We start from the raw sequence: 8,777 nt of genomic DNA on the forward strand, positions 1-8,777 counted from the left end.
ACACGACGCCGAACCTCGCTTTGCTAAAATTAATTTCTATGCGATTTAAGAACTGCAAACGTTGAATATTTAAAATTAAATTCCGCAAATTTTCCGCAAACAGTCATTATTCTTTTTGTTTTTTTTTTAAATGAGACCACGTATTCCGCGAGACATTCTTTTGTTCTTAATTCAAATTCAGAACTGAGAAACTTATTTACAAAATGGCCATCTCTCGGCCTGTCCACTTAAAATTACTATAAAAAATTGTTAATTCTTTTTTTTAATATGAATATAAAATTAGGCAATAAATAGTTAAATATCGATATCAATATTATTTTTATCTATTTTTGTTACCATGAAAATACCAAGAAAATAAATTTAAGAATAAAATGATATTAAAACTTTTCACTTTTTTATCATTAGCTTAGTTTCTTTTGCTTCAAAAAATACTTTTTGAAAAAAAAGTAAATGTCATGTTATTATCATGAAAGATCAACACTTTTGTTTAAATTAAATTATCAATTAGAATATGGATTGGATTCATTGCAATAATTGTTTTACTCAATTAGAACCTGGAACTACGTTACATTTAACATCATGTGGTCACATGTTTTGTGATGGTTGCTTAGCTAAAGGTACGTTTAGATAACAGGAAATCTTATTTCATTTATAATTAGTATTATGAAAATACTTAATAGACACCATGTAATATTTTCATAATTGTAATATATTGTATTAATTAATAATATTATGATTGTAGGTGGTAAAGAAAGCACTTGTTTAATATGTCGAGTGCCGTGTTCCGTCATGAAACTTGTTCCAGACGTATGTAATTTTAAATCAATTATCTTACTAATGTTTTTAATTGTAACGAAGTATCTATCTCGATCTACTTATAATATTTTACATAATATTCCAGTTTGTTCAATCTGACATTTAGTAATTTGTAGTAATACATAATTATGTACTTATAACGTAAACGTGTAGTAGGTAGATACTTTTAGTGTAAGGTGGAAATAAATAAATATTTTTGGCAAATGTCTCTTACATGAAAACGGCTTTAATATTTTCTTGTTGGAATGTTAATTTAAAGATGAAACAAGAGATTCAAGATTACTTCACCGATCCGGAGGAATTAATTAAGAAGTCCTGTGAGGTGTTACAGTTTCAGAGGCAACACAGGCGCCGTTTGCTATCTTATTTATTACAATCGGTTCGTAATTTTCTCATTTTCTCTACGTTGATGAAATTTGTGGCTTTTGTATTTCTATTAAGAACTAAGTTATTGTTTTCGCAAATGAACTTAAGCGTCGTATTTTAAAGTTAATTTTGCTGAACGAAACTTTTGATGTTAAATAAGAATTTATTCAGGCGCTAGTCTTTTAATTTTGATTATAAGTGGTTTAATTTACTAGTTTATTATAATTTGTAATTTAGTAATAATTTGGAAGTTGATAAAACGTTATCTACTATTTAACCAACTTCAAAAAAGGAGGAAGTTTCTCAATTCTTTTCAAAATGTTATATTATGTTTGCTCGTGGAAGGAAAACTCCGGGTTCCATAGTCACTCATGAAAAATGATGTATTAATCCTCTTTACTCCCTTAGACAAAGAAATTCTATACTGCGAGAAGTGAATTAAAACGTATGACAGAACTTTGCCAGAAGCAACATAGCCAACTGAAGGAGTATCAGAAAATCATCAGGAACTTGGAAGCTCAATTAGGGGGACAGTCAAGTGAGTATGTTTTTGTAATTAAAAAACTCAAGAAAAACGTTAGAAACCACTTATTATTACTTAAAAATCTTTAAGTCAGTATTGTGTCTCGTCTTTACTATTTGAACACGAACGGTTAGCAATTACCCAGGTTCTATTTATTTAGTAGTCTATATACAGAATTGTTTGACCAAAAATTATTACAGCACACATTATGCGACGCCATTACAAGTTTTTTGCAATATTTCAATAGACGACTCCACCTGTATTATATAATCATAATACCTAACATGTTATATTCTCTCTGTAGCTCACATAAGATATGCCATGAAATTTTCATTAAACTTCCATACAAAATAAAAAGCTTCATAAAGAGCCGTTCAATCAATTTCGTTTTAACATACATTACATATACATTTCCTTTGTATCCTTTTGACATTGTGTAATATCTCCCATCTGTTCCCGAGGGCGTTACGCAAACCTTTGAGGTGACCTTTCAAAACATCGGGTGGTCAAACATTCGTTTATTTTTATAAGAACACCCTTATACGACTGTATTTATTAGACTTTTTTTTGGCAAACATACTGTACCTATAATTTTTTTTTCGTTTTTTGTAAGTTTTCAAAGATACTGAGCAGCCTGTGGGTAAATTAATGTTGGGTGTTTTCGAATAACAATATTTAGCAGCGAATTAAAAAAATTCTAAAAGGTACTGTGATACTTTGGAGGTTTATAAGGAGTGTACCATGTGGCGTTCTTTAGTTTCTGTCTACCCTTGTGGGAATAAGGCGTGATCTTTTCCAATGCACCATGGTTTGAAAAAAAGGCGATTAAACGCTTAAGAAAACTTCAACAGTTTTGCTAAAAAGAAATGGCTTAATATTCAATACATATGACTTTTTCCTTAGAAGACTCATTAGAATTTGCATTCGAGAAAGACCTAAATCATATTTAAGTGAACAATTGCTTGTAGTTTGTTTTGAGTACGTGCATTATACAATTGACGAATGAGACCTCTTGCTTTCTTGAGTATCGGATGTTGGCGTTTTGTCAAATAAGTAATTTAATGCTAAACGAATTTACAATATTTTCCTTAAGTTTTACAGTATATTAAACCTCATTAGGTTTATCATTGTCTAAGACCACGGAAGAGTTATAGCTTTTCTTCCAAGCTCAAAATTAGTAGATTTACTTAGGTATATGCTGTTGATAAATCTTTATATCACTGTAAATAAATGTTTTATAAATTATTTATGACGAACTACCCATGTACAAAACTTTTAACTGAATCAAAAATTGAATGAAAATAAAAACCTATTCCATTCAGTGACCAAATCGATTAAAAAAACAAAAGGCACAACACTAAATTCCAGTGCCTATCTATTCACACCCGAAAACAAAGCAACAGCAAAAAAAAAACATAAATATTTTATCATTCTATTTGCACGTACGCGTTCTAAATTCAAATTTCAATATGGCAGCACATTTTGCATTGATCAGAATCTATTTTGATAGTCCATTGAAATGTTACATGAGTTTTACATTTGTTAGAGGACGCAATTTTATTTTTGGAACATGTAGGTGGGGTCAATAGAAGCTTAACTTGAAGTTTGTGGGGTCGCCACTCTTGTCCCCCGGCCGCCATCTTGGAAAAGGGGGTGAAAACACTTTTTTCTCTATATCTCGGAAACTATGCGACTTACAATAAAATTGTGAAAGCATAATTTGAAGCAAATTATTTTACCTACATATACATATGTTTATTAACTTTTTGCCCTGAATTAACAATTAAAGAAGTTATAAGCAAAAAAGTGATTATTTTTTTATAAAATTTTTCTTTCCGAACCCGGTCTACTTCGAACCGCTGTAACTGAATTTCTAATAAATGAAATTTAAAAAAGCTAAAGGGAAAAAAATCCTTCAAAAATACTCTACAAGATTGGTCTTTGGTAATTTTTTGTATATAAATAAATCAACTTAGTCTTTTTTCCAAACTATGTTGGAGTCGGCTTCCAGTCTAACCAGATGCAGCTGAATACCAGTGTTTTACATGGAGCGACTGCCTATCTGACCTCCACAACCCAGTTACCTGGTATATAACACGATACCCTTCGTTCGGTAAGACTGGTTGTCAGACTTTCAAGCTTCTGACTACTGTTAACAACTGTCAAAGATCTTCGAAAATGACAGCCGGGACCCACAATTTAACGTGCTTTCCAAAACACGGAGCAACTCGGTATGAGTACATTGGTCACCCATCTACAGAACCACCTCGGCAAGCGTGGCTTAACCTCAGAGATCGATCCGCGCGGCTGTCGTCAAAAAAAGTTATAGAGCGAAGAAGAAAATGATTGTAAAAATTTTTTCACTTTTTTGCTTATAACTTCTTTAATTGTCAATTTACGGCAAAAAGTTGTAAACATATTTGTCGGCAAAATAATTTACTACAAATTATGCTTTTACAATTTTATTGTAAGACGCATAGTTTCCAAGATATAGCGAAAAAAGTGTTTCCACCCCCTTTTCCAAGATGGCGGCCGGGGGACAAGAATGGCGACCCCACAAACTTCAAGTTAAGCTTCTATTGACCCCCCCTACATGTTCCAAAAATAAAATTGCGTCCTCTAAGAAATGCAATATTCGGCCCTCAAATTGTAACATTTCAATGGACTATACATTAGTTTTATCATTCTTTTTACACACATCTCTCACTAATCAAAGAGACAGAAAGTGTCCTCTAAAAAGTATGGGGCGCGTAGTACGCATAACCGGCGGTCCTGTATGACATAATATATTGATTTGAATGAAGCTAAAGGTGTAGCAAATTCATTCTCCTCTTATTGCCCCGGTGGGGAACAGGCGTGAGGTGCCCATAGACACACTTATCAGTAAAAGATCTGTGGGTTCAGCAAGCTTTGGCGCAGTCACTCCATGGATTGGTGACCGCATAGGCGCTTTCGGGCTTCGGAGGGCCGTCGTTCAGCCACGTCAAAGACCGTCAGGCAGCTTGAGCATATCTAACACTAGCTTGATCACTAACTATACGATAATGAGAAGATATAATTAAAAAAGGTTCTTTTTCAGAACAAGTATCGCCGTTCAACATCCCAATATCTCCTGGCAGCAACATATCGCCGAGTTTCGTACAAACCACACCCGCTTATAAGCGTAATGCTAAAAGCACACCGTTCTCGGTAAGTCCTTTAAATGTTATGTGTTTTTTTATCGCTTATTGTTTATTAAGGAAAATGGGGTTTCCTTCTGTTGTGTAGTGAAATTAAATCGTCTTTTTATTCACGACTTGTGGGATACATTTAAATAAAACTAGGCTTATTACAAAATGTTTATAGATACGGTTTACTTAAAAGCATATTCTAGTAGAAAGATACCATACAGCGAACCGTAAATCGGATCCGAGATTTCCTATTTAGTAGTTGCCTAGACTACGGTAGCGCGATTCTGTAGGGTCGGAACTGTCAAGTATCGGAAGTTTGACATTTAGAATGTATTGCTAAAATAGTTCCCACGACGCCCGTCAGAGGCGCTGATCATAATCTCATACAAAATTTCTCGAAGACAAGTTGGTCGGTAGTCGATAGTAGTAGAGAATCGAGCTATTGGTCAAATGACGGAGTAAGTCAATTTTGTATAATTATGTATACTATACTTAGGTACTTATATGTTTTATAAATATTTAATATTATAAAAAATAATGATATTTTCAAAAAGTGTTTAAGACGAATTTACTTGATGATGGTTCGTTTACCAAGTGGCGTTCTTTGGTCCATTTTATTGAAATGACATATTATTATTTCCGCTTTACTAAGTGGGTTGCTGTTTAAATATTTATGGAATTAATTTGTGTCTTGCACTTGACTGATTCGATGTTTTACATTAATATACATACATAAATTGTTGTGAAAATTATATTCAGCATGAATAATAAATCTGTCGCCGTCTAATACTGAATTTTATGGTTAATTTTGCATGTTGAGTGTCCCTGCGGCTTGAGTGACACTTGAATTCGAGTCTTGGGGTGTATTTGATTTAAATTTCATCGTTTTATGATAATAAAAACCTTATAAAAATATTTTAATTACATGTATAATGATACAACATTGTATTAGATAACAATATTAACACATAACTGTACGTTACTAAACATTAGAGCAAACCATTTTGTTTTTTTGCAAGTATTATTGGTATTTTTCTACAACATTTGGTATTCAATGCTTATCTTTTCAATAGCTTGTTGTTGTTGTAGATAGGTTTTTAACGAAGCAAATAATAATAATAGTTAGTTATTTTATATTTATAAACAATACCACAGATGATACTAAGGAAGCCCCTATTCCCTCATAGATACACCGCAAAAACTGTTATTATAACAATATTTATACTGATAAAAAGGAAGTCCCTATTCCCATGAAGACCATAGATTATAGGTACAAAACATGTATCAGTGTCTATGATAACGTTTGACTGAACATGAATTAATGTTTTTTTGATAACCTTTGACTTAAGGTGCAGCAGTATCAGTCAAACTTGGTGACACCGGCGAGGATTAGCAAGCAGAGGTCTTCGAATTTTAGTGCTCATAGCCAGGTTAGTAATTTATCTAGATTATATCTATCGTTATGTTATTTAAATCTCGTTGATCCGTTTTAAAGGACGCGTTTTACAACCTGAAATAAGTTTATTTGAGGAGTAATTTTTAAGATTCTTTTTTCGTGTAACCAGCTACTGAAAAGATGGCTATCAATATTCCTATTCTAGTTTGTCGAATAACTATTATAAAACTGTCCTAATTTGCGATAACAACTTAAAGTTGCAAAATTCACAATCTACGGATCTATGTAATGTACTATTCGTGATTAAGTAGTGTAGCGTCGCTTTTAGTGTAGAATTAGAGCGACATGTTTACATACTTAGTTTTACACTCATTACACTTTGGTATATTGTACCAACGACAAAAAAATACCTATTTCAAATTCGTCAATTCGAATTTCGCTCATTATTTTCAGCGTTCAAGCACATCGAACAAGATTTCGTCAACAGTATTCACGCCGCCCACGCCTGACTCCGCCGGGTACTCCAACTTTTTAAAGAATCTCTAATGGTATCCAACACAAAGACTCGCTGGCGTGTGCCTATGCGAATTTACAATAAAATAAGATAGAAACATATCTATGAAGTAAATAAATATTCATGATCGGCTGTTGGTTATAAGTAGGTAAGAGGGTTTGAATCTCGGCTTAAGCAGTTTTATCTAGATTTTCTCAATATTTTTTTGTATCGATAATCTGATATCAAAATTGTTGGTTCAAATGGGGTTCAATTATTCTAGACGGCAATAATGGACTAATTAAATTCAAATGAAAGACAAGTATTACGGTGTCGATTAAAACCTACCATAACAGAAAAAAGCTATAAAATATAAAAAAAGCAAAAGCATATTTTTATACTTTTTATTCTGTCGCCGCAGCTTCGAAAACTGATTCGGCCTGTATTCTTTAGGGCAGCGATACAATATTCCCCGCTGTGATATTTATTTATGAAACGGGTTTATTTATGTCAAGGCTGTAGAAGAAACATTGTATGAGATATAACATGTGTTTTATGATATATTCAGTATTTTCGTGATGCAATATACTGTTTCCGGAATTATATGACGGGTTGAGGTTGTGAGATATGAATCTCGTATATGACAAATAAACGCATGAATATTAAAGCTTTACATCCTATTCTATCCAAATCAGAAGCGTATAATTTATCGTTTGTATTTTCATCAAATAGAGCTATGGAATACTATTTTCTGATATATAACCGATAATAAAAACCTTAATGTGTCTCAGCCCTTAATTATGTCACATTTACCTCAAATTGAATTCCGATCGCGTTCGGCTGATTGAGTGAAATTGCGCGTTCCAAATTTGAAATTATTCGATATTCAAATTATTTTCATCAACATAATATTAATTTATTTTTCTTTTTTATTGTTACATGGCTATGTGTTCGAATACGAACAATAGTTTTTTTTACTTACAAAAATGGCGTTCAGTTTTTGTTGAAGATAATAATGAACTAAATGACCATGACGGATTGATTTTAACCTTTTAATTAATGCTGAATATTTCGTAAAAAAAGCTTACCGGTTGATTTGTTTTCTAGGCTTTATTGTAGCAGTGAGTCTGGGTACATGTCCAATAGCCCCAATTCACCTGGCGTCTATTGCAACGGTTACGGAAAATGTTCTTTCAATAAAAAAATGAAGAGCAAGAAGTTTGAATACATTTAATTTTGGATTAGAATTTTGATTTTATTTTAATGAATGCATGTTATTAGCTACATTTATTGAGTGTTATATCTTTAATAATAATTATAGAAACTTTGAATCTCACTTATTTATAATTTTTAAAACATAAAAACACATTGTTAGCCAAGTACTAAATGTTTAAACAACCCACATATTTAATTTAAAATTCATTTTGCATTTTAAGACAATATTTACACCGGAATTAACGCTGTCATGCAAATACAGACCATATTTACGTTTACGACTGAATTCCGGTCATAAAAATGACAAGAAAATAAAGGCAAATAATACATGACCGCGTTAATTTATAAATCTACGTATTGTACTTCTATACAAAAAGATCATAAGATCTCACAATTTAAGTAAAACTGAAAACGCCAATTTAAGTCTCAAGAGGTTCTATTTATGTAAATACACTTTGATATTTCTCTGTAGGAAATACTCCGTACATTGTAATGTAGCAGAATTTTAGACTAAACGGCTCTTAGCATTCTAATCTAGTGTTTAGGCACGCTAATTGTAGTACTATTTGCATGTACCGTTATAATCTATACTAATATTATAAAGCTGAAGAGTTTGTTTGTTTGTTTGTTTGTTTGTTTGTTTGTTTGTTTGTTTGTTTGTTTGTTTGTTTGTTTGTTTGTTTGAACGCGCTAATCTCAGGAACTACTGGTCCGATTTGAAAAAATGTTTCAGTGTTAGATAGCCCATTTATCGAGGAAGGCTATAGGCTATATATCATCACGCTACGACCAATAGGA

At 32.3% G+C, this 8,777-nt stretch overlaps 1 protein-coding gene across 1 annotated transcript; it reads left to right on the forward strand.

Moving 5' to 3' along the window:
• The first annotated feature begins 397 nt into the window (after positions 1-397).
• On the forward strand, positions 398-6,955 carry vilya. The gene is made up of 7 exons (XM_076119513.1): positions 398-617; positions 743-807; positions 1,076-1,195; positions 1,591-1,720; positions 4,785-4,894; positions 6,225-6,305; positions 6,725-6,955. The coding sequence occupies exons 1-7, from the start codon at positions 512-514 to the stop codon at positions 6,815-6,817; spliced, it is 705 nt and encodes a 234-aa protein (XP_075975628.1). The 5' UTR covers positions 398-511; the 3' UTR covers positions 6,818-6,955.
• Positions 6,956-8,777: the final 1,822 nt, after the last annotated feature.

The sequence above is a fragment of the Anticarsia gemmatalis genome, chromosome 10, assembly GCF_050436995.1.
Source record: "Anticarsia gemmatalis isolate Benzon Research Colony breed Stoneville strain chromosome 10, ilAntGemm2 primary, whole genome shotgun sequence".
Lineage (NCBI taxonomy): Eukaryota > Metazoa > Arthropoda > Insecta > Lepidoptera > Erebidae > Anticarsia > Anticarsia gemmatalis.

Coding starts and splice junctions, on each gene's coding strand:
- vilya (XM_076119513.1), top strand. CDS start 512: ATGGATTGGATTCATTGCAATAATTGTTTTACTCAATTAGAACCTGGA. Junction 618..742: donor TGATGGTTGCTTAGCTAAAG/GTACGTTTAGAT, acceptor TTATGATTGTAG/GTGGTAAAGAAAGCACTTGT. Junction 6,306..6,724: donor ATTTTAGTGCTCATAGCCAG/GTTAGTAATTTA, acceptor CATTATTTTCAG/CGTTCAAGCACATCGAACAA.